We start from the raw sequence: 23,664 nt of genomic DNA, 5'->3' as shown, positions 1-23,664 counted from the left end.
CAGAGTCCACAGTCTCTCATGGTTCGTCTCCCCTTCCAATTTCCCCCAATTCACTTCTCCTTTCCATCTCCTAATGTCCTCTGTGTTATTCCTTATGCTCCACTAATATGCAAAACCATATGATAATTGACTCTGTCTGCTTGACTTATTTCAATTAGCATAATCTCTTCCAGTCCCATCCATGTTGATACAAAAGTTGGGTATTCATCCTTTTTAATGGAGGCATAATACTCCGTAGTATATATGGACCACATCTTCTTTATCCATTCTTCCATTGAAAGGCATCTTGGTTCTTACCACAGTTTGGCAACTGTGGCCATTGCGGCTATGAACATTGGGGTACAGATGGCCCTTCTTTTCACTACATCTGTATCTTTGGGGTAAATACCCAATAGTGCAATTGCAGGGTCATAGAGAAGCTCTATTTTTAATTTCTTAAGGAATCTCCGCACTGTTCTCCAAAGTGGCTGCACCAACTTGCATTCTCACCAACAGTGTAAGAGGATTCCCCTTTCTCCACATCCTCTTCAACACATGTTTACTGTTCTGCTAATTTTAGACATTTTAACTGGTATAAGGTAGTATCTCAATGTGGTTTTGATTTGAATTTCCCTGATTGCTAATGATGATGAACATTTTTTCATGTGTCTGTTAGCCATTTATATGTCTTTGATATTGGCCATGGCAACTTCTTTCAAGATATGTCTCCAAAGGCAAAGGAAACAAAAGTGAAAATGAACTTTTGGGATTTTATCAAGAACAAAAGTTTCTGCACAGCAAAGGAAATAATCAGCAAAACAAAGAGGCAACCCATGGAATGGGAGAAGATACTCACAAATGACACTACAGACAAAGGGCTGATATCTAAGATGTATAAAGAATTCCTCAAACTCAACACACACAAAACAGATAATCATGTCAAAAAGTGGGCAAAAGACAATGAACAGATACTTCTCCAAAGAAGACATACAAATGGCTAACAGACACATCTTAACCACTTTTTTTTTTAAGATTTTATTTATTTATTCGACAGAAAGAGATCACAAGTAGGCAGAGCAGCAGGCAGAGAGAGGGCGGAAGCAGGGTCCCTGCTGAGCAGAGAGCCTGATGCAGGGCTTGATCCCAGGACCCTGAGATCATGACCTGAGCCAAAGGCAGAGGCTTAACCCACTGAGCCACCAGGTGCCCCTTAACCACTTTTAAGTATAAAGTTCAGAAGTGTTAACTCTACTCACATCCTGCAACAAATCTCCAGAGCTTTTTCATCTGAAATTGGAACCCCATATCCATTTGTATTGGTTTGCTGTGACTACCATGACATAATGCCATAGACTAGTTGCCTAAATAGTTGAAATTTATTGTTGAAATTTCAGTAAATCTCAAATAAGTTGAAATTTATTTTCTCACAGTTCTGGGGGCTTGAAGTCTTATTATCAAGGTATCACTAGATCCTGAGGCCTCTCTCCTTGGCTTGCAGATGCTGACTCCTTAGCATTTTCTCACATGGCCTTTTCTTTCTACCTGCTCATCCCTAGTGTTGCTTCATTTTTTCCCTTTAATTGAAGTATAGTTGATATACAGTGTTTTATTGGTTTCAGGTGTACAATATAGTGATTTGATAGCTCTACACTTTATGTAGTGTTCATATGATAACATGATATATGATATCACATATATAATATATGTGATATATACATATATTTAATATATACACATATAATATATGTATATATCACATATATTATATATGTGATATCATATGATATTATGATATATGATTATTATGTGATAACATGATATAACATATGGTAGTGTTTATATGTTCATATGATATTAATGATAAGTATAGTTATCATATATTGCAATAATATTCACAATATTCCCTGTGCTGTACTTTTCATCCTTATGACTGATTTATTTTACTACTTGAAGTATGTACATCTTCATCACTACACCTATTTTGCCCACCTCTTACTCCTCCCCTCTGGCAACCACCAGAGTGTTCTGTGTATTTATGAGCTTGTTTTGTTTGTTCACTTGTTTTATTTTTCAGATTCCACATATAAGTGAAATCATGTATTTTTCTTTATCTGACTTAGCATAATACCTTCTAGGTTCACCCATGTTGTCACAAATGGTAAGATTTCATTCTTTTTAATGGTTGAGGAGTATTCCATTGCATATATATATATCACATCTTCTTTATTTATCTATTGCTAGGGCAATTGGATTGCTCCCGTTTCTTGACTATTGTAAATAATGCTGCTTAAAACATAGACGTGCAGATATCTTTTTGAATTAGGGTTTTCTTTTTCCTTTCTTTTTTTAAAAAAATATTTTATTTATTTATTTAACAGAGAGAGAGAGAGAACCTCCATATTCTTTTCCACATGGCTGCACCAAATCGCCATTCCTACCAACAGTGCACAAAGGTTTCCTTTTTTTTTTTTTTTTTTAAAGATTTTATCCATTTATTTGACAGACAGAGATCACAAGTAGGCTGAGAGGCAGGCAGAGAGAGAGGAGGAACCAGGCTCCCTTCTGAGCAGAGAACCCGATGCGGAACTCAATCCCGGGACTCTGGGACCCTGACCTGAGCCGAAGGCAGAGGCTTTAACCCACTGAGCCACTCAGGTGCCCCTTCAAATGTTTCTTTTTCTTCACATCCTTTCCAAAACTTGTTTCTTGTTGTTTTGATACTAGCCATTTTGACAGATGCGAGGTGATAGCTCATTGTGGTTTTCATTTGCATTTCCCTGATGAGTGATGCTAAGTATCACTATCATTCTTAATGGTTTTTTTGTTCAACAGAAATGATTAATTCTAATGTAATGTAATTTATGCCTTTTTTTGCCCTTTATGCTTTAAGGACTCTCTTCCTGTCTGAAGGCATAAAGATATTCTCTTTTGTTTTCTTCTAAAAGTTTTATTGTTTGACCTTTCACATTTAGATATAATCGGTCTTTTTTTTTTTTAAGATTTTATTTATTTGTTTGATAGGGGGATAGAGATTACAAGTAGGCAGAGAGACAGAGGGAGGGAGAGGGGTAAGCAGGCTCCATGCTGAACAAGGAGCCTGATGCGGGGCTCAATCCCAGGATCCTGAGACTGTGAGCTGAACCGAAGGCAGAGGCTTAACCACTGAGTCACCCAGGCGCCCTGATACGATCGGCCTTAAAATGATTATTTCTTTTGTTTGATGTAAGATAGGAGTTAATATTATTTTTTCTCTGTCATTCTCTTCAAACTGACCATGTGCCGTTATTGAAAGACCATCTTTTCCCTACTGCTCTGTCACCGCTATTATAAATTAAGTGTCTCTCAATATAGTTGGGATTTGTGAGTACGGTTGAACATTTTTATGTTTAATATCATTTGCACTTCCTTCTCTGTGAACTGCCCATACTTTGTCCCATTTTTATTGGCCTGTATTTTTGTTTTCAGTTTCTTGAAGCTCTTTATACATTAGAGATGTTAGCCCTTTGTGATATAAATTGGAAATACATATTTTTTCCAGTTTATAATTTCTACGCCTTCTTTTTATCTCTTGTAATGAGAACTGATTTCATTTACGTGTCAAGAATGTCTGTGTTTTTCTACATCCAGGAGGACTTTAATATGGCCTTCATTCCTCTTCTTGCCATTTCTGACCTCTCACTGTGGAAGTCCAGCTATGCTTTTTGGGATATATTTGACAGAGTAGAGTTGGGATTGTTCTTGACCTCTTGCTCACCTGGCTGTACTTCTTTCCTCTTCCCACTACCTTTGCAGAGTATGCTGTGTCTTTGAAGGTTTTATAAAAATCTAGCATTTCCTTTCTTTAGTTATACCTCCCCTCATGTACAACATTCACATTTGGGTAGTTTGTGGATTATAAAAATATTTTTTAATTCATTCTTTCTAACAAAAGGGAGATTATTTCTAGGTCAACTCTTTTTCTTTTATTTCATTCCTCAAAAAATCCAATTAAGGTACTGCATCATAAAACATTTTCAAAATTTAAAAAAAGTAAGTAGAAATAGAAAGAGAGAGATAAAAGAAAGAAATCATCCATAGTTCTAGCACCCAAAAAGAAACTGTTAATAATCTTGTCTGATGTCTTCCACTGTAAAAAGTGTGTACAAAGTCTCACCTGCTTCTGAATATCGGTCTCCTTCATTTGTTGTAGTGAGTATGGCTTTGCCGAGAAGGTGGTGGAGGGAATGTTCATCATCGTCAATTCCATCACCATCAAGATTCACTCCAAGGCTTTCCACGCTTCTTTTGAATTGTGGCAGCTCCAGGGCTACAGCGTCAACCCCAACTGGCAGCAGAGTGACCTTCGTCTCACCCGCATCACTGACCCCCACCGAGGAGAGGTGACAGCCCCAGTATTGCAAAAGGAGAGAATGAGGAGATTCAAAATAGGACTGGTTTTTAAAGGATATTATTCCTGCTTTGGGGTTTTCCTCAGATATGTCCCCCATTCCTGTGACCCCAAGAATCCCAGTGTTAATGCTACATGCCTTCTTTTAGGGATCTCTGATCCACTGCATTCTATTGGTAGGATCCCAACTGAGAAATGGTGGGAGTTTCTCCCTTGCTAGTCTTTTCCCCCTTAGACTTCCTGCCTCTTGGTTAATTTCATCCATAGAATTAAAGGATTTTACTTTCTCTCCTTCTAGGTTCTAACATTTAAGGAAATAACTTGGCAAACACTTCGAATTGAGGCAGATGCTACAGACAATGGTGATCAGGACCCAGTCACCACTCCACTGAGGCTTATTACCAACCAAGGCAGGATCCAAATAGCCCTCAAGAGAAGAGTGAGTATGTTCTCTGCCCTCATGAAAACTTCTATCTTTTGTTCTCTTAGACAACCTTAGAGTTGTTGTTCTCTGTTTTTTTAATGTTACTGGCCCTAGGAGTGACAATCAAAAGTGGCAGGCTTATAATTCAGTGTTGCACAGAAGATTTCTGTGAACATTTGCACCTCCTTGTCACCTGAATTTTGGAAACCACAATTTTTACCTATACATAGGGACACTGACATAGACACCTGGCAGCTGACTACTGTTTTCTTGTTAACCACAGAAAACAGTAGTTTCATAAGAAATTGACTCTCCATAGTGTTTGCTGTTTTCTTTTCATGTTCTGGGTATTGAAAAGCCTCTCTGAAATTAATTAGGCAATAATCACGTTGAGGAGTTGGAATGATACCAGATGTTGAACCCCATGTTTTGTGTGGCCCTTTCAGACCAAAGATTGCAATGTGGTAGCCTCCAAGCTGATGTTCCTATTGGATGACCTGCTCTGGGTGCTAACTGACTCGCAGCTCAAGGCTATGATGAAGTATGCAGAGTCACTGAGTGAGGCCATGGAGAAGTCAGCCCAGCAGAGAAAGAGCCTGGCTCCTGAACCTGTACAGGTTAGAGGCAAAACAGACACCCTTTGGGGTCGGGTGGGGGGGCTAGAGAGATGGAGGGCCAGATCTAATTCATACCAACATAGGTGAGGTCTAGACTTCATTAGGCATTTTTGGGGCATTTGTCATTTTGTATAGGCTTTGTTTATGCTTCTAATTTATTCTATTCATTGGCTGCCTCTGGTGTGTTAGCTATATAGTACTAGCCACTGGGAGGAAAAGTAGAATAAGCCTCTTGTTCCTGTCTTTAGAGCTCTGACTGCCTTACAGTGTGGACTGTAAACAAATTATTATAATAGGAGGTGGTCAGTATAAAGGTAGACACTATGCCATGAGAGCACGAAGAAGAGGCATCTAACTGCACGGGCTAAAAGGGAGCATTTAAGAAAGACTACTGGAGGAGGCAGTGTTTTGGCATCAGTAAGCTAAGTCCTGCGGAGTGAGAGCTTGGGGGGCATTTCAGACCTAAGAACAGTGGTACTCTGTCTAGAGTTACAAGACTAATTATAACAAGGCTTTTTGGAGTTTGGGTTCTTTAGGCGGGACAGGTCTATGTAAGCTATCAGGTGAACAGTTACAGGAGAGAGCAGCCATCTCGTGAAATTGTGGATTTCTCCAGACTGAACTAAAGCTTAAGAAAGGCTGCGAGGAGCTCTCTGGGTTTGGACTTATTTTTTTGCTCTCTGTCACATGTAGATCACCCCACCTGCTCCCAGTGCCCAGCAGTCCTGGGCCCAGGCGTTCGGGGGCAGCCAGGGCAGCAGCAACAGCAGCAGCAGCCGCCTAAGCCAGTACTTTGAGAAATTTGATGTGAAGGAGTCCTCCTACCACCTGCTAATCTCCCGCCTGGACCTGCACGTTTGCGATGATAGCCAGTCCCGAGAGCCAGGTACTCTGGTCAGCCTGAGCCTGGGCCTGGTGCTCCGTCGGCACCTTTGTTCTTCTCAAGATGGGGAGTGCTTTGGGAAGCTTCCCTTAATCCCATCCATTCCTTGGGCCTTGGTCTCTGGTGGTCTCTTGCTCTGTTGGTGTGAGGTAGTGCTTTTAGCCTTTTGGGTGTGGTGGGACCAGCATCCGGATTTGGTAAAATACAGAGGCCAGCACTCTCACAGCCCTCACTGAGTCAGAATCTTCAGGGGCAGAGCTCAAGCAGTGTACACTTTTTTCCTTCCCTGCTTATCTTGGGCAGTGCTGGCCACTGATATGAGCTTCTAGGAAAGTAAATTCAAGTATAGGAAGCTCCAGGATTTTCAGGCTTTTGAGTCAATTTAAAGATTTTTTTATGTGTAAATGCCTTCTTCCCAAGTAGAAGGGTTATATTATATTCTCATCATGCTTTTACAAATTGATTGGGGGCAGTTAGCATTACATACGCATATAGGTTTATTCAAAATGAAAAAGGAATTGACTCATTTTCTCCCTTCATGAGCCTTGGGGAACTCAATTAGCCTCTTGTTTAACCTTGAATTTCTTCATTTGCAAACTTGAGTTAAATCTTACCTGACTCCTTCACCTCATTGGTTGTTGTCAGACTCAACTGAAATAATATACTGAATTTGGAGGACCTTAATTAATGGCACATACTCAGTATTATTATCCCTCTGCTGCCTGTTCCTTTAATACTCTGTCTGCACTCCTTTATACTCCCCTCTGCACCACCTTTTGGCTTGAGATGCTCTCATAAGGTCGGTTTTTCTCGTACTGCCTTGTCGTTTCTGAAGGCTATGTCTGCCTCTTGATGACACCTAGACTGTTTCCTCGGGGGAACTTACTTTTTCTTCCTGGGACTCCAAGCAGCATTGTCTCTCTTGCTTAGCTCTTCCTTGGTGTTGAAGTGACTTCAACTCCCATCTACTCCTACTTGGAGACAGCTAAAAGGAGCCGTGAAACATAAAGATTGCTTTTGCAACCACAAGAAAGAAATTGCTTACTGGGTTGCCACCCACTTATTTTGGAAGTTCTTTCCTAAAACAATTACTGTTTTGTCTTGAATCCTTTCACAGGTCTTTATTTAAGAGCATATTATTGAAAAAAAAGTATATTATTGAGAGTTTCATCCTCTTGCTTGGTGGAGGGGTATGTAACACTGTCCCCTTCATATGGCCATGACCCATAGTGCACACTAAGTAAGACGTGAATGACTAGCCTTCCCTGCAGCCCTCATGTATTTATTTATTACACAAAATAAATCTATGTGGTAGAATTTAGGGAATTTTTAGTTGAGATATATTTAGATAAGGGGATAACTCCCATCCCACCTTACCCAGGTGTGGTGTATGACTCTGTAAGGAACAAGAAACAGAACAAGTTCTTGTGAATTTGACTCTTCTCCTAGGATTTGGGGTGTAAAGGGAGGGGAGAACTAGGTGGGACAGAAAGGGCTGTATGATCCTCTGGAGTTGTTCTAATATGCAGCCATATATGACTACTGCTGGCTGATCCAAATTGAGATGGGCTGCAAATATAAGGTACACATGGGATTTTGAAGATGTAGTAGAAAACCAGAGTGTAGAATACCTTGATAATTATTTTCATATTGATTTATGTTGAAATGATAAAATATTGATTATATAAGTAATAGTATGTATTAAAATTAATTTCACCTTTTGAAAAAACTTTTTCATATGACTACTAGAAAATTTAAAATTACTTATGTGGCTCACATTATATTTCTAATGGATAGCATTGCTCTAGAACTGTTTGTCCAGTATAATAGCCAATAGCTACATTTGGCTGTTAAAATTAAATAAATGATGGGCGCCTGGGTGGCTCAGTGGGTTAAGCCACTGCCTTCAGCTCAGGTCATGAACCTGGGGTCCTGGGATCGAGTCCCGCATCGGGCTCTCTGCTCAGCAGGGAGCCTGTTTCCCCCTCTCTCTCTCTGCCTGCCTCTCTGCCTGCTTGTGATCTCTCTCTCTGTCAAATAAATGAATAGAATCTTTAAAAAAAATTAAATAAATGAAAAAATTCCATTCCTCGTTTGCACCAGTCACATTTCAAGTACTCAGTATAATCTACAGACCATAAAAGATTTTCATCATCACAGAAAGTTCTTTAGGACAGTGCGGCTCTAGAGGGTCCTTAAAGGCTACATTTTTGGGTTTTTTTGGTTCGGGTTTTCTTGTTTTGTTTTTGTTTTTGTCTTTTGGTAAAAAAATTTAGATTTAGCTAGCTGGACTCAGTTTAGATGATCCCAGTTTTCTTGGCAACATCCAAAGCCTCAGTCAGGAGCCAGATGAACATGTGCCGCCCTCTTTCTATCAAGCCTGATTTCAAGGTGTTGACCTTGGCCATGTCAGTGTCCTAGAGTTTCTTCACAGCCTGTTTGATCTGATCCTTGTTAGCCTTGATATACATAATGAACACAAGTGTGTTGTTGTCTTCTATTTTCTTAATGGCTGACTTGATGGTCAGGGGGGACTTGATGAGGGCATAGTGATTGGGCTTGTTTCCCCTGGGGGTGCTCTTTTGAGGGTATCTGGGTTGCTAGGTGACGTGCGGATCTTCTTTTTTTTTTTGTGACTGTGGATGCCTTTCAACACCACTTTCTTGGCCTTCAAAGCCTTTGCTTTGGCTTCGGCTTTGGGAGAGGCAGGGGCTTCCTTTTTCGCCTTTGATACCATCTTTGTGAAAGAGATCTACTTGCTTTTTCATTAAGAGACACCATAGCCTGGGATGTTGGGCCCTTCAGTAACATGCATACCTCTCCCTTGGTATTGGAGGTGAAATTATTGGAAACTGGTGGGTCCTTGGCAACAGTTTGGCTTGAGGTGGGGCAGCACTATCTCTTGAAATAAAATTGGAACAGTGTATATTCCAGCCTTCAGAGAAGAGGCTACTGGTTGATGGGGAGGAGTGTCACTTGCCTGTTTTTAACGCTTCTTCCTTGGGATGAGACCTGTGACCCCAAAATTTTCTTTATCACTCTTAAGGCCATGCTGTCCTCATCCTTATCCTCAGCTCATTAGAGAATTTTAATTACTCATTTATGGAGACTGTCTACCATTTATGTCTCATATATGATTATGTGTTTAAATATGTTGATAATTGGTAATTCTATTTGATTTTGATTTTAATTCTAGACCCTATTTTAATATACTCAGTCTCTATAGTTTATTGTTCTTTTTCATCTAAATAATTCCAATGGAGGGAGCATTGCTATGAAACCCTCTTCCTCCAGTACCCTCAGTCATACATTTTTAAGTAGGATGGTATCATCCAACAGCAGTTGCAGATTGGCTCTTTCTTTTTATTATTATTTTTAAATTTTCTTTTTATTTATTATTTTATTTTCTTTCTTTTTATTATTATTTTTTAATTTTAATTTTTAAAAAGATTTTATTTATTTATTGGATAGAGATCACAAGTAGGCAGAGAAAAAAATAAAAATAGTATATATTTGATTATTTAATTCTGCAAGTTATTCAGCAAATCATTAACTAAGTGCTGAAAAGAAAGAATATTGACCCAGTCTGAATGAATACCTAGCAGCTAGATTAGCTAAAAGATTTTTTCTCATATCAAGCAAAAGTTAAAAGTTAAGTTTACTAAGGGGTGCCTGGCTGGCTCAGTCGGTAGATCATGTGACTCTTGATCTCAAGATAGTGAGTTCAAGCCCAACTTTGGACATAAAGCTTTCTTTTTTATTTTTATTTTTTTAAAGATTTTTATTTATTTATTTGACACACAGAGAGAGATCACAAGTAGGCAGAGAGACAGGCAGAGAGAAGGGGGGAAGCAGGCTCCCTACTGAGCAGAGAGCCTGATGCAGGGCTTGATCCCAGGACCCTGAGATCATGACCTGAGCCAAAGGCAGAGGCTTAACCCACTGAGCCACCCAGATGCCCCTAGAGCTTTCTTTAAAAAAAAAAAAAATCACTAAAATTAATTTTAAGAAATTTATTTAAATTTTCCTTTTTTTTTTCTGAAAAATACTTTTGAATAATTAAAAATTTTGATTATATTGCTGTTGTATATTTCTATAAATTGCTAATTTGCATGTATAATTTGATACATTATAATTTATAAAAGAAATAGGTTTCATTAAATGTTACTCAGCAAATATATTTATAAAGTTGTTAAATATTAATAGCTTTAAGTTTTAAATTTAACTTTTAATTTAAAAGAATAATTTAGTCTTTTGTCACCCTGCATTGAATAAAAGGAGTAAACTTTATACTTTTTTTTTAAGGTTTTACTTACTTATTTGAGATAGAGTAAGCAAGGGAGAGCAAGAGAGAGTGAGCATGAGGTGGGTGGTAGAGAGAGAGGGAGAAGCAGACTTTCCACTATGCAGGGAGCCTGATGCAGGGCTCAATCGGAAGCGCTGGGATCATGACCTGAGATGAAGGCAGACGCTTAACCAACTGAGCCATCCAGGCGCCCCTGTATTTATTCTTTTTATGTATAAAGCACAGATAGACATAGTACATAAGCAGATATATAGTATATCCATGGTACGAAAATTTCATAAAGAGGCAATTAGGAAAAAATGTCTAAGTAAGTTCCTTAGAAGAAGTGATAATGAACAAAAAGATTGAGAAAAAGGAACATGAGTGTAGGATGATGATTAGTCCAGAACTTGAGGTGGTGAAAATCCAGACAAGATAGAAATGGACCAGCTTACACCCAGAGGATCCCATGGTATTTCCCTTTACCCTAATAAGAGATAGAAATGTAGAACAGAGTCGGTCAGACAATATGCATATGTAAGAGAAGTAGTTTCTATTCTAACTACTCTACTAACAATTCTTAGAGTGTAGTTGGAGAGATAAGGTAGCAATAGAAAAAGTTTGGGATGCCAAGTTGCTCAGTCAGTTAAGCATCTGCCTTTGGCTCAGGTCATGGATCTTAGGGCCCTGGAATCAAGTCCCACATCGGGCTCCATGCTCAGCGGGGAACCTTCTTCTCCCTCTGGCTGTTCTGCCTGCTGCTCCCCTGGCTTGTGCTCTCTCTCTCTCTCACACACAAATAAATAAATAAAATATTTTTAAAAAGGAGGGAAAGTTCATTCATTTAGTGAGAATTAAATGTAAATTCAAGATAAACATAGTATAGTATTTGACTTAATGCTAGAAATTCCAGTTACCTACAATATTCTGTATGTATATTTTAGTTTCCTTGTTAGTGCAGTGTTTGGAATTCCATGGTACTATGTATGTATTTTATGTAAGGATTGTATAATTAACTCTGAGGCCAGGATATGAAAGGAAGTAATGTGGCTTCTGTTTGGGGAGAATTTGGCTTATGTTACTTCAGGTCTTGGGCCAAGGAACAGCAATCCTGGCATTGTTAGGTTTTGGGGAACTAATCAATCAGAATTTTAGCGTGTCGGTGGGATACCTAGGATTGTAATCCCTGGATCCTGAGTTTTGCTGTTTCTTTTGCCTTTCTGGAAATCTGGCAGCCATTTACAGAGATACCATACTTTTTGGGGGGTGTTGTCCGTTGACCATTGTAAATGAAGAGAGGAGGGCCTCAGACTTCTACATCACTTGACATCATGGCCTTTGAGTTGCACTTGTGTATCAACCAGGCTTTTTTTTGTAGAGAAAGGGGAGGCAGCCGGGGCATGGGGGTCAGGGCTGGAGGGTAGAGAGAGAAAGAATCTTTTTTTTTTTTTTTTTAAATATTTTTTATTTATTTATTTGACAGAGAGAGAGAGATCACAAATAGGCAGAGAGGCAGGCAGAGAGAGAGAGGAGGAAGCAGGACTGATGCGGGACTCGATCCCAGGACCTTGAGATCATGACCTGAGCCGAAGGCAGCAGCTTAACCCACTGAGCCACCCAGGCGCCTGAGAGAAAGAATCTTAAGCAGGCTCCACACCCAGTATGGAGCCAGACGTGAGGCCCAGTCTCACAACCCGGCGATCATGACTTGAGCCAAAATCAAGAGTTGGTCACTTAACTGACTGAGCCACCCAGGTGCCCTCAGGCTTTGGAACTGATCCTCAGAGGACTGAAGTACTTCAAGTGCTATTTAGGCTTCTGTATTTCTTCTGCCATTGTTCACCTTTATTTTTCTTTTATAGGTGTCTCTGCAAACAGACTCATGGGCGGTGCAATGCAGCTTACTTTCCGCAAGATGGCATTTGACTATTACCCCTTCCACTGGGCAGGTAGGACAGTTCTGAATGGCAGCAGTGCTAGTGCGTCCCAGGTACCCATGTACTGAGGACAGATTCCTGGGTTCATTCCTGACTTTCTAATAGGAGGGTGTGCCAGGAATTGCAACTTAGAGGGGTGTTGGGAATAGCCCTCTTCAAGAAACTTGTTGGGTCTGCTATTGATGATTCTTTATCAGTGGTGGGAAGAAGTAGGAGGAGAGGCATTGGTTGAGATGTTGCTTTTGACTCTGTGCTCTGCCCCTTACTTCCACTAGTTTTAGAGCCTTTCGAGTCGTCTGTGGCCAAAGATAGTGGTAGTCAGCAGCTGGCCTTTTAGGGAACCCTAGGGAAAAGTCACATGTGGAATCCAGAAGAACTTGAGTTCCCACTGGAGAATTTTTACTTACCCCAGAGAAGTCTGGATTGGGGTGAGGGATCAGATTCTGAACTATGACTATTCCAATGGAAGGGGAAAATCAGAATGTTGGATCATGATCTTGGACCAAAACCTTTTTGCTTCTTTGTTGCCTAGGGGACAGCTGCAAGCATTGGGTACGGCACTGTGAGGCCATGGAAACCCGAGGCCAGTGGGCCCAGAAGTTGGTGATGGAATTTCAGAGTAAAATGGAGAAGTGGCAGGAGGAGACGGGTCTCAAACCGCCTTGGCACCTGGGAGTAGATTCTCCCTTCAAGAGGAAAGCAGGTAGGTTACAAGGAGCTGGAGGACTCCTATTGCTTAGCCTCTTGCTTTTTTTTTTTTTTTTTTAATATTAAAATCTATTTATTTATTTGACAGAGAGAGAGAGAGAGATCACACGTAGGCAGAGAGGCAGGCAAAGGGAGCGGAGGAAGCAGGCTCCCCACTGAGTAGAGAGCCCGATGCAGTGCTCCATCCCAGGACCCTGAGACCATGACCTGAGCCGAAGGCAGAGGCTTTAACCCTCTGAGCCACTCAGGTGCCCCTAGCCTCTTGCTTTTACTTTAGTATATCCAGTGAAGATAAAGCACTGGACTAGTTAATTACCCGAACCTCAGCCCAGGGAAAGACATCAGTGACTTTTTTTCTTTGCAGAGTCCTAGTTGTCTTTAGGAGTAGCTGCAGTGTTGGGGAGAGGTTGTTGTCACCTTTATGCCATAGGCTGTGACCTTGAATACAATTTTTGAGTTCCTCCCAGTAGCTTGACAGTGTTAAGCTCTCTTTCCTACATATAGCCTTAGTGATCTTATGATTTTTACTTTCCTAATTCTATTAGTAATGAGAGTTGAATGTACCTGATTCTCTTCCCTACCTTCTTATTTTTATTTAGATTCTCTCTCCAGTCCTCGAAAGAACCCCCTTGAGAGAAGTGCCTCTCAGGGCCGACAGGCTGCCTTTCGTCCTCCCGCCTGGAATCGCTTGCGCTCTAGCTGCATGGTAATACGGGTGGATGACTTGGACATCCACCAGGTGAGAAGCCCAGGATGCTGGGAGACGTGGTTGGAAAGGGGTGGAGCAGTATATTTGGAAGGCAACAGGTGTGAACAAGATTGTGGAATTCAGGGGCTGCTTCCCTCACTTCTGAGGGGATAGATAACACTGGTCTGTTTCTTTCTAAGCGCAGATGGCTGCTGAGAGCAGGACCTGGGGTTCCCCCAGTTCCCTCTGATACCCTACTAGAAATCTGCCCCTGAGAGAAATGAACTTGCAGATAGTGTGAGCAGGTGTGAGAGTGCCTGCAGTACATGTGAGAGGCACACTGCTCCCTGTAGCAGACTTGGCAAGGGTGACAGTGGCTTTCTAGGACCTCAGAGGAAATTGAGGATAATCTATTCTTGAGGCTGTATAGGTGCAAACAGCAACTTGTGTGTGGCTGTGTAGGTTTCTACAGCTGGACAGCCGAGTAAGAAGCCATCTACACTCCTTTCCTGCAGTCGGAAGCTTCACAATCTTCCCACTCAAGTCTCGGCTATTCATATTGAGTTCACAGAGTATTACTTCCCCGATAATCAGGAGCTTCCAAGTAAGCATCTGATCTGGTCACTTTTTTTTTTTTTTTAAAGATTTTATTTATTTATTTGACAGAGATCACAAGTAGGCAGAGAGGCAGGCGGGCTGGGCGGGGGGAGGAAGCAGGCTCCCTGCTGAGCAGAGAGCCCGATGCAGGGCTGGATCCCAACACCCTGGGATCATGACCTGAGCCGAAGGCAGAGGCTTTAACCCACTGAGCCACCCAGGCACCCTTGATGTGGTCACTTTTTACTTTTTAGCTCATGCTCTGCACATCTGCCAGCCTTGGGGCCATGGCTTGTATTCTCATTTGTTGCTAGGAATTTTAGGTGTTTGAGCTAGTTTAGCACACCTTTGTTAAAAACTCTGCCTTGCACCTTGCTTTCTTCATAATAAAATGTATATCAGCTGGTAAGTAGGACTCGAGTTGCTATTCTGTACACAGCGATTCTTTCTTTTTTTTTTTTTTTTTTTTCCCTGCTTTCTAGTTCCCTGTCCCAATCTCTACATTCAGTTAAATGGTCTGACATTTACTATGGATCCTGTCAGCTTGCTCTGGGGAAACCTCTTCTGCCTGGATTTATACCGCAGTTTGGAACAGTTCAAAGCCATCTACAAGCTGGAAGATTCCAGCCAGAAAGATGAACACTTGGATATACGACTGGATGCCTTCTGGTTAAAGGTAGGGGAGAGTGGGATTTTTGTTCCCTGTTGGCAGCCCTACCTGCATTTCTCCCAGGGCTATGATTCAGGGTTCTGCTCTGTTCCTTTAAGAAAAACAGTGTAACAGTCCAAATGGTTGGTCTTTTATGCATGTATTAATGGAAGGTTGTGGAGCTACTCGGGTGTCCATTCTGAATTGGGTTTCATTTTCTTTCTGAAGGTTAGCTTTCCGCTGGAGAAGAAAGAGCAGGCTGGGTTGCATCGTCCTCAGGCCCTCGTCTTTTCTGCATCGGGCATGACTGCCACCAATACACGTCATGCCCCACATTGTAGTTGTCCAGACCTCCAAAGTCTCTTCCGAGGTTTTGCAGCTACTGAGTTCTTTCATTCCAATTATGTTCACTTTCCCAAGGTTCCAGGTGGTTTTAGCCTTCTGCACATGCTTTTTTTACATCATGCTTTTCAGATGGATTCCCACCTCCCTCAACCCAGTTCCCTCCCTCCCCAGAGGCTTAAGGCTTCCCAGGATCTGTGGTCCATCCACTTCACCCAGATCTCCTTGGACTTTGAGGGAACAGAGAACTTCAAAGGCCATACCTTGAATTTTGTGGCCCCCTTCCCCTTGTCCATTTGGGCCTGCCTACCCCTCCGCTGGCAGCAAGTTCAGGCACGGAAACTCCTTTTGACCACAGAAGGCAGGCTGAAACCATCTGCTAGCTTTGGCAGTCCTGTCCATTCTGAAGCCCTTGCCCCTGATGCTGTGCCCCATCAGAGGTCAAAGACTGAGCATGATTTGAGAAGCCTATCAGGTCTTACGGAAGTCACAGATGTTTTGAGAGAAGGCAGCAGTAGTGTGGACAGCAAAGGGCCTCTGGCTGAGCTTGAGGATGCCGCAGATGTTCACGTGCTTATACACTCCCCTGCACACGTCCGCATAAGGCTTGACCATTACCAGTACTTGGCTCTGCTCCACCTGAAGGAGGTACTACAGGGTCTTCAAGAACAACTGACTAAGGACACAGAGGCCATGACTGGCTCTCCTCTGCAGGACCAGACAGCTTGCCTTGGGGTCCTCTTCCCCAGTGCTGAGGTGGCTCTGCTCATGCATCCTGGCCCGGGGGCTGTTGACGCTGACTCTGCAGGCTCAGATACCACCAGCCTCATTGATTCAGAGCTGTCTCCGTCAGAGGATAGGGAGCTGAAGTCTGATGCCTCCTCAGACCCGGGCCCAGCAAGCCCTGAGAAGGTTCTGGAGGATAGTGGCGTTGAAAATCCGGATGCATCCCAGGATATACCAGTGCCTCTCCATAGCAATGGAGAATTACAAGATTCAGATTCTCTTGCACAGCAGGAGGCAGGGAAGGGCCATGTGGCAGTGGATTCCTTACAGGCCAAGAGACTGAACAGAGCTCAGGCATCTGCCTCACCAACTGTGTTGAAGCCCCCAGGTGGCAGGGATCCTGCTGTTAATGGACAGGCCGAGATCATCCCCTTAAAGAACATTGAGGGAGAATTGTCAAGTGCTATTCACATGACCAAGGATGCCACAAAGGAGGCTCTGCATGCCACTATGGACCTCACCAAGGAAGCTGTGTCCCTGACTAAGGATGCCTTCAGTCTGGGCAGAGACCGCATGACCTCCACCATGCACAAGATGTTGTCCCTGCCCCCAGCCAAGTGAGTGGCTCTCTGCCTCCTTCATTCACCCTGTTTCTTCCTCCTAGCTCTGGTCGTTGGGCCTAAGGCCTCCTGCCGTGTGTATTGTTAGACTGGGGAATGGCATAGAATGGCCTCTTCAATGTAGCGAAGCCTTTAGTTTTCAGTGCTGTGTGCAGGGCAGTGGAAGAATTTTCTGGCTACTTAGATACCAACTGGATAGAATTATTTTCAAGACTACATCTAATTCGGGACGCCTGGGTGGCTCAGTTGGTTGGACGACTGCCTTCGGCTCGGGTCATGATCCCGGAGTTCTGGGATCGAGTCCCGCATCAGGCTCCCCGCTCCACAGGGAGTCTGCTTTTCCCTCTGACCTTCTCCTCGCTCATGCTCTCTCTCACTGTCTCTCTCTCAAATAAATAAATAAAATCTTAAAAAAAAAAAAAAAAAAGACTACATCTAATTCTGTGATAGGAGAAGAACCAGAAATTAGATTTGCACCTGCCTCCATATAGCTTAGCCTATTCTTGGGCAGTTTTCAAGTCAACAATTACTTCTACATAAGATCTTCCCTCCTCTACTGATGCACTATTATTGATAAAGATATACTCTGTGAGAATAATAATAATAATAATATCTGGCATCTGTATGATATTTTATTGTTTTTAGTGGCCTTTCACATACTATTTTGTTTGATTTGCTCCTCACAGCAACCCCATGAGGTAGCAATTGAAATTCCTCAGATAGAAATATCCTCTGTTTATAGCTGAGTGAACTGAAGTTTCAGAGGATGAGCCACGGTTCCTGTATCTTGTAAACAGAGAAGCTGGGGCTTTGGATTTGCTCTCTCAGGTACACCTCATCAATGTCAGAGTAATAGAGAAGGAAGAATTTCATATGCTCGTTCAACAAAAATTTTTCGAGCCCCTACTTTGTGCCCAGCTCTGTGTCAGACACTGAAGATACAGTAGGGAGTAAGCAGAACAATACAGAAATGCATAATCAGAAGAGTGGAGAGGTATGGACTTTTCCATTGGTGCCTTGTGGTTTTACGAATGATAATGAAGACTGTGGGAAATCTTTGTTGGGATGCTTTGTGGTTTGGGGACCATGGTTTGAAGAGCAGTGGCTTTGGAGCTTTGTCTAAGTGGATTGTGGGTCTAAGTGGGTCTCTAAGCAATGTCAGTGTTACTACTTGGCTAGGCACAGATAGCCTAGAAGGAAATCTTGAAGGGATAAATTATATAATAATACTAGGCAACACTTACAGAGTGCTTTCTTTGTATCGGGCACTGTCCCGAATCCTTAAAATATCAATCCATTGAATTCTTGTAACAACCCTGTAAGACAGGTATGAATATCAGTCCGCATTTTACACATGAGGAAACTGGGCTCAGAGAGGTAGGAAACTTGCTCAGGATCGCACAATTCATGAGTGGTGGGGCGAGGACTAAGAGGTTGGACTACCAGCCATCAAATGTGTCTTTCTAAATGGAGAAGCGTAAAGGAGATGGGAAAAGAGGAGAGGGAGGTGATAAAGGGAAAAGAAAGGTGTGTGACACAAGCTCCTTTTCAACCCCCAACCTTGACTTGCAGATGACCCAGTCCCATGGCCTCTTCTCAGTCCTCTCTGTCCTTGGGTGTTCTGTGGCGTCAGCCTTGCCGTCATCCTGACTGCCTACAGCCCTGCGCGGCCCCTCACAGCACACTTCTTGGCAGGAGTCAGTCCTTCCTTCTTCTTTTTTTTTTTTTTTTGTAAAGATTTTATTTATTTATTTGACAGAGAGAGATCACAAGCAGGCAGAGAGGCAGGCAGAGAGAGAGAGAGAGGGGGAAGCAGGCTCCCTGCTGAGCAGAGAGCCCGATGCAGGGCTGGATCTCAAGACCCCGAGCTCATGACCTGAGCCGAAGGCAGCAGCTTAACCCACTGAGCCACCCAGGCGCCCCAGTCCTTCCTTCTTCTTTGGCTGCTTTCGTCTGCCTTATGTCCTATAAACCTAACTGCTCCACTGCACTAGGCTCTCTGTAATCTGATGACTTTTATCACAATATTTATGTTTTAAGTTATAAAAATGATTTGTGTTCATTTTGTTGGCAATGTAGAAAAATAAGAGTAAAGAAGAAACAGTCACTTGTGACAACACAGTGCAGAGATAGCCACTATTCACATTAGGATCTGTTTTGTTCCAGTTTTTATACCTTTGTTTGGGTATGCACGTGAATGCTTATATGTGTGTTCATATACACCATACACAAATATTATTTTTACTGTAATAGAATTGTTTCTTTATCATCTAGAAAATTTCCAGTTGTATTCACTTAATGTTTGTGAATCATTTCCCGTTCATGAGGTGTCTGAAAACATAATTCTTAATTGCTCTGTTGTATTCTGGCAAATGGATGTATCCTGATTTATTCATTCATCCCACTATGGGGAGGGGTTTAGTGTGTTTCCAGTTTTTCTCAGAACCAAAGTTGGCTTTTGTTTTTGTGAACATTACTCTTTATGCGTATCTAAATCTTTAGAATGAAAACCTAGATGCGAGTTATTTTTGGGTCAGACGCTGCAAACATTTTTAAGTTTCTTGGTTTGTTTGCCTAACTTTAGGAAGGTTCATATCAGTGTACTTTTGTATACTTTCTTTTTAGGTTATTTTATTCTTCTCCTCACCTTTGCTCTAGTCTGTATTTTCACTTCTGACTTTTCTCCCTTCCCTTTCTCTTCATCGAAAATGATGTACCACACATAGTTGCCCATGGATTTCCCAGGGGTGTGGTGAACTTCAGATAAATGAAAATAAATTCCCTATCCCTCCACAGACCAGTTCTTTCTTTTTTCAGTAGTATTGTTCTCCTGCCTCTTCCAGCCATTTGTCAGATTCTGACTGTAATTCCTAGAGCAGGGATTCTCAGACTGAAGCATGCTTCGGAATCATCTGAGGGGCTTCTTAAAACAGATTGCCAAGGGGCGCCTGGGTGGCTCAGTGGGTTAAAGCCTCTGCCTTTGGCTCAGGTCATGATCCCAGAGTCCTGGGATCGAGCCCTGTATCGGGCTCTCTGCTTAGCAGGGAGTCTGTTTCCTCCTCTCTCTGCCTGCCTCTCTGCCTACTTGTGATCTCTGTCTGTCAAATAAATAAATAAAATCTTGAAAAAAAAAAAAAAGATTGCCAAGTCCCACCCTTACAGTTCCTCATCCAGTAGGTCTGAGACAGGGCCTGAGAATATGCATTTCTAAGCCCGTTCCCTCTCCCCATTGGTGCTGATGCTCCTACCAAGATGGAACTTTGAGAACACTGCATTAGGGAGTCTCATATCCATTTTTGCTGTCTGTTCCTGCATGTGGACTATTTCCGTAAACTATTAATTGATACCCTCATTGGAGGTATTTTCCTCACTAGCTTGTTTGAAAGAGCCAGTTCAAACTTCTTAAAACACAGGTCTGATCTCGTTATTTCCCTACTCTAAAACTTTTAGGCTTTTTCCTTCTAACCCCTGAATTTAGTTTGAACTTATTAGTATGGCATAATCAATTATTATGATATCTCCATGTGGCACTTTTTTTTTTTTAAAGGTCTTATTTATTTACTTGACACAGAGAGAGAAAGATCACAAGTAGGCAGAGAGGCAGGCAGAGAGAGTGGGGGAAGCAGGCTTCCTGCTGAGCAGAGAGCCCAGCGCAGACCCTGAGATCATGACTGGAGCTGAAGGCAGAGGCTTAACCCACTGAGCCACCAGGTGCCCCTTGTTTTTTTTTTTTTTTTCTAAGTAGCCTCCACATTGGGGCTTGAACTCATCTGAGATTAAGACCTGAACTGAGACCAAGACTTGAACGGGTAACAGACTGAGTCACCCAGGTGCCCTGTGCTTTACAGTTTTTTAATAGACTGTTTTTTGGAATAGTTTTAGGTTTATAGGAATATCGAGCAGAAGATACAGAGGTTTCCTGTATATACCCCCTATGCTTTATAGTTTTAAAAGCACTTTCATATATAATCTTTTATCCAGGTTTTTCTGTAATCTGGCTGCAATCCCTGTGGTAAAAAGTGGGGGCGGGGGGAACACTTAGCAAAAAGTTAGGAGACTTGGGTTTTTCTTAATTCCATCTTTAACTATGACCTTGGGTCAGTTTCTTCTTCTATAAAATGGTAAGATTAAAAGATCTTTAAAGTTGTTTGTTTGGTTTTTTTTTCACTGTGTTGTGCCTTTTTATCTTCTACTGCGCTTCCTATCAAAACCTAAGCTCTAGCTGGGGTAAGCTACTGGCTCTCAAGGTACTTTTTGTTTTCCAGCTCTGTGTGTTTGCTCTTGCTGTTTCTTCCCCATAGAATGCTCCTTCAAGGGCTCCTTCAAATGCCATCTCCTTCTACAAAGCCATTCCTGATACCCTCTACCCGTCTTCACATCCTTTCCCCTCTTTGATGTTGCCCAGCCTTTGGCTTGTACCTCTGTCCTTCTCTTATGGTATATGTGATATACTCCCATGTGTTGATAGGTGTTTCTGAATCTTGTCTCTCCTGATCATTTACACATTCATGGAGGACAGAAGATGCCTTGTTCATTACATTATTCCCTCTGCACCCCTACCTTGTACCTCGTATTATGCCTTATATGCAGAAGTTTTTTTTTTTTAAAGATTTTATTTATTTATTTGATAGAGAGAGATCACAAGTAGATGGAGAGGCAGGCAGAGAGAGAGAGAGAGAGAGAGAGAGAGAGATGGAAGCAGGCTCCCTGCTGAGCAGAGAGCCCGATGCGGGACTCGATCCCAGACCCTGAGATCATGACCTGAGCCGAAGGCAGCGGCTTAACTCACTGAGCCACCCAGGCGCCCCATTTATATGCAGAAGTTTTTCAGTAAATACCTGTGGAATGGATGTGGATGGCTTCAGGTGTTCTTCCTTTGCACTGGGGCTGTAGGTAGTTTGTCTCTTTGTATATGGGATGCCTTGAATAAACTTGACATTTAATGTTGATATGGCAGAGCTACTTATCCAGTTTAAAATGCCGGATTCAGAAAAGCCAGCAGTTGAAAAATGGTGTGACCCCCTTATAGAAGATAATAGTTGACATTAAAGTTAATAATTGGGCTGAAAGGGATGGGCATTGCAAGGGAAAAAACATACCTTCAAACCACATTTGTAGTTTTTTTTTTTAAGATCTATTTATTTTTGCATGCATGATAGAGAGAGAGAGAGAGTGAGCATGTGCACGAGTAGGGGAAGGGACAGAGGGAGAAGCTTGACTCCATACTGAGCAAGAAGCCTGATACAGGGCTCGATCCCATGGCCCTGGGATCACGACCTGAGCAGAAGGCAGATGCTTAACTCACTGAGCCATCCAGGTGCCCATGATTTTTATTTTTTAAACAGGGAACCCATGGCCAAAATAGATGAGGGAGCACCAGCACCATTGAGTGGAGGAGCTGCCCGACTCCGATTTTTCTCCATGAAGAGGACAGTATCACAGCAATCATTTGATGGCGTTTCATTGGATAACAGTGGTCCTGAAGACCGGATTTCCGTGGACAGTGATGGCAGTGATAGCTTTGTGACGCTCTTGGAGTCTGGTAGGTGGCAGCAGCCAAGTGAAATTGAAGTCCAAAAAGGGTTTTTTCTGCTGCCTGTGTACTGGCAGGATACGGAAGGAACTGAGATTTGATAAAACAGATATTTTCTTTTTTTTTTTTAAAAAAAAGATTATTTATTTATTTATTTGACAGACAGAGATCACAAGTAGGCAGAGAGGCAGGCAGAGGTGGGGGTGGGGGAAGCAGACTCCCTGCTGAGCAGAGAGCCCGATGTGGGGCTCGTTCCCAGGACCCTGAGATCATGACTGAGCCAAAGGCAGAGGCTTAACCAACTGAGCCACCCAGGTGCCCTAGTATTTGTCCTTTTATAGCTGGCTTATTTCGCTTAACATAATGGCCTTCAGGTTCATCCACTCCATAGCATGTGTCAGAATTTTCTTCTTTTTTAAGGCTAATATCCTATTGTATGTTATAGCACATTTTGTTAATCTGTTCATCTCTGTGGATACTTGGGTTGCATCCATTTACAGATTTTTTTTTAAATGTGACCAAATACCACTGTCCTATTTTCAAAAATTAGCAATTCGTTAAATTCATCAAATATCTAGTTTTCAAATTCCCAATAGTCTCATAAGTGTCATAGTGGTTTTCTTTTTCCACGGTTTTTGGAGATTGAATTTAAACAGAATTTTTTGACTTTCAAACTCATTTGGTCTTTCTTATACAGAGTCTGGCCCAGAATCTCTTCCACCAGGAACTCTTCCAAATGTCTTGGACAGTGCTGGTGCCCAGGGGAGCCCTGCTGTGGATAGTTACGGCCAGGGGTCACCAGAGGCCAACAGTTTGGTCTCACCCAGTGGGGAAGACCTCAGCCTTCACCCGGTCAGCTGCTCTCCTTTCTTCTCCGCAGAGGGTTGGCTGTAGGCTAGAAGCTTGCAAAGCACTCAGCTAAGAGAGTAATCCTTTTACAGGTCTCCGTTCTGGTCCTGAAGGTGAATGAGGTGTCTCTGGGGATTGAGGTACGTGGTGAGGACCTGGCTGTAGCCCTACAGGGAGAGGAACTGAGCTTCCAACAGCTGGGCACCGTGGGACTCTGGCAGTTCCTGCATGGACAGTGCTCAGGTGAGGATGCTGGGATTTATCTGGGGCAGCTGTAGCTTCTTGCTCCTGTCACTGGGCCCTGACCGTAGCTGTCCTAGTGCCAAGCCCTTGGTCCTTCTCTCCTGGAGCCATTAGGAGGAAGAACTCCAGTGAAGCCTCCTTCTTGCAGGGAACCTCCCAGAACTCCTTCTGGGGCTTTGCCTTCAGTAGGCTATTCG

General features: G+C 42.4%; 1 protein-coding gene across 3 annotated transcripts in view; it reads left to right on the top strand.

Moving 5' to 3' along the window:
- UHRF1BP1 (UHRF1 binding protein 1) overlaps positions 1–23,664 on the top strand; it is a 65,441-nt gene that overhangs the window by 33,488 nt on the left and 8,289 nt on the right. The window contains exons 5-18 of one of the 3 annotated variants that reach the window (XM_044254994.1): positions 2,358–2,432; positions 4,169–4,358; positions 4,665–4,805; positions 5,237–5,407; positions 6,101–6,293; positions 12,438–12,524; positions 13,045–13,215; positions 13,820–13,959; positions 14,371–14,512; positions 14,988–15,181; positions 15,383–16,839; positions 22,188–22,384; positions 23,073–23,227; positions 23,317–23,467. In XM_044254994.1, the coding sequence (XP_044110929.1) occupies positions 2,358–2,432; positions 4,169–4,358; positions 4,665–4,805; positions 5,237–5,407; positions 6,101–6,293; positions 12,438–12,524; positions 13,045–13,215; positions 13,820–13,959; positions 14,371–14,512; positions 14,988–15,181; positions 15,383–16,839; positions 22,188–22,384; positions 23,073–23,227; positions 23,317–23,467 (3,464 nt within the window). Of the gene's footprint in view, positions 1–2,357; positions 2,433–2,602; positions 2,635–4,168; positions 4,359–4,664; positions 4,806–5,236; positions 5,408–6,100; positions 6,294–12,437; positions 12,525–13,044; positions 13,216–13,819; positions 13,960–14,370; positions 14,513–14,987; positions 15,182–15,382; positions 16,840–22,187; positions 22,385–23,072; positions 23,228–23,316; positions 23,468–23,664 lie in introns of those variants that run through there. The other 2 variants (XM_044255004.1, XM_044254998.1) reach the window with 2 other exon arrangements.

This window comes from Neovison vison, chromosome 1 (genome assembly GCF_020171115.1).
Source record: "Neovison vison isolate M4711 chromosome 1, ASM_NN_V1, whole genome shotgun sequence".
In the NCBI taxonomy this organism is placed as follows: domain Eukaryota; kingdom Metazoa; phylum Chordata; class Mammalia; order Carnivora; family Mustelidae; genus Neogale; species Neogale vison.
This window is presented reverse-complemented; position numbering and strand designations above follow the sequence as displayed.